At 50.6% G+C, this 1,248-nt stretch overlaps 1 protein-coding gene across 1 annotated transcript in view; it reads right to left on the bottom strand.

Annotated features, from left to right (window-relative positions):
• Nucleotides 1-1,107: 1,107 nt before the first annotated feature.
• The window catches only part of SHPK (sedoheptulokinase), a 31,373-nt gene continuing 31,232 nt past the window's right edge, over nt 1,108-1,248 (bottom strand). The window contains exon 6 of the mRNA XM_045293338.1: nt 1,108-1,191. Within this exon, the coding sequence (XP_045149273.1) occupies nt 1,108-1,191 (84 nt within the window). The remainder of the gene's footprint in view (nt 1,192-1,248) is intronic.

Raw genomic sequence — 1,248 nt, 5'->3', positions numbered from 1 at the left:
GATGTGTTCGTTCTTTGGAACATTCACCGCATAGATTCCATACTCTTTTCCAACACAATTTAAAAGCATCGATTCTTCTGCCTTTCCTCTTGATTGCATATGAGGCATTGAAGCCGCCGTGGCTGGGGTCAGGCACACCTGAATCATATGCAGAACTTTAAAGAAGTCTTTTTGCAAATCTGCCCAGTGTGATGCATACTCTCACTGCTATGGAGTCAATGGACTCATAGTGACCCTGTGGGACAGGGTGGAACTGCCTCCTGAGTTTCCGAGACTGTAACGGAGTAGAAATCCCGGTCTTTCTCCTGCAGACCTGCTGGTGGTTTCAAACTGGCGGACACACGATGGCAAATCAATTCCTAACCATTATGCCACCCGGGCTCGTAGTGCAAGGTACAGTTCTGAGTTGTTGGTTTGGAATTCTCCAAACAGCCCTTGCATTCTTAAATTGGTTTGCTGAAATCCATGCATCGGTGACTGGGACAAGACCTCAGGCCATCAGTGTGCTTTTCTGGGCCAAAACTTTGAAATGTGGTGTGCTTGAAATTATGTAATGATGTACCCATTAAAACGTTTTGTAATGAGATCATGCTTATGATGGCTCATAGCAAGGGGTACTTCTCTAAGCTGGGGTCTGATGGGACATAAGGCAGCTGGGGCTGATGGGGCAGCAATGGGAATGTGGCTGCCATGGTGCCACCACTGGAGGAAGAGGCTTCACCAGCAGGTGGCTGGACAAGCCACTGGCAGTCACTAATGTCACAAGTGCCCACAGTTCTCTGTAATCTTCTAGTGTTGTCGCCAGGGGACACATTAACATAAGCTGAGCTCTTCACCTTGGCAAAAGAAGCTGAATTCACGGTCCTGGATTTTTCTCTGCTGTCAGGCCAGAAAAGGCCTGGTGACCCAAACTGGGAACTGTAGGAACTAGGTAGTGAGTCCCAGCCCCAGAGAATATGGTGAAGGCACCCCTGCAGACACGAGTCCCAGGGACAGCTGGCAAACAGCAGCCTGGATGAACATGACCTTTCTGTCTGCTTTTGCCCTTTGTGTTGGCATCCCTGGGTGCCCACCTGATTCTGTAAGACCAGCTCCAGTGGAAGGGGATCAGGATTCTCCAGACGGGCAAAGCATTTGGTGCAGGAACTGGACAAAGTGCCGGCCTCCACTGAGCGCTGGAAGGCTGGAGCCCTGCAGAGCAGAGCCGTGACTGAAGCAGGAGGCAGCGGGCAGTTGGAAGGTCAGCAA

This window comes from Echinops telfairi, unplaced genomic scaffold (genome assembly GCF_000313985.2).
Source record: "Echinops telfairi isolate 266 unplaced genomic scaffold, ASM31398v2 ScPeMD7_2010;HRSCAF=2546, whole genome shotgun sequence".
Classification (NCBI taxonomy): domain Eukaryota; kingdom Metazoa; phylum Chordata; class Mammalia; order Afrosoricida; family Tenrecidae; genus Echinops; species Echinops telfairi.
The sequence above is the reverse complement of the archived record's forward strand: the minus strand, read 5'-3'. Positions and strand labels throughout refer to the sequence as shown.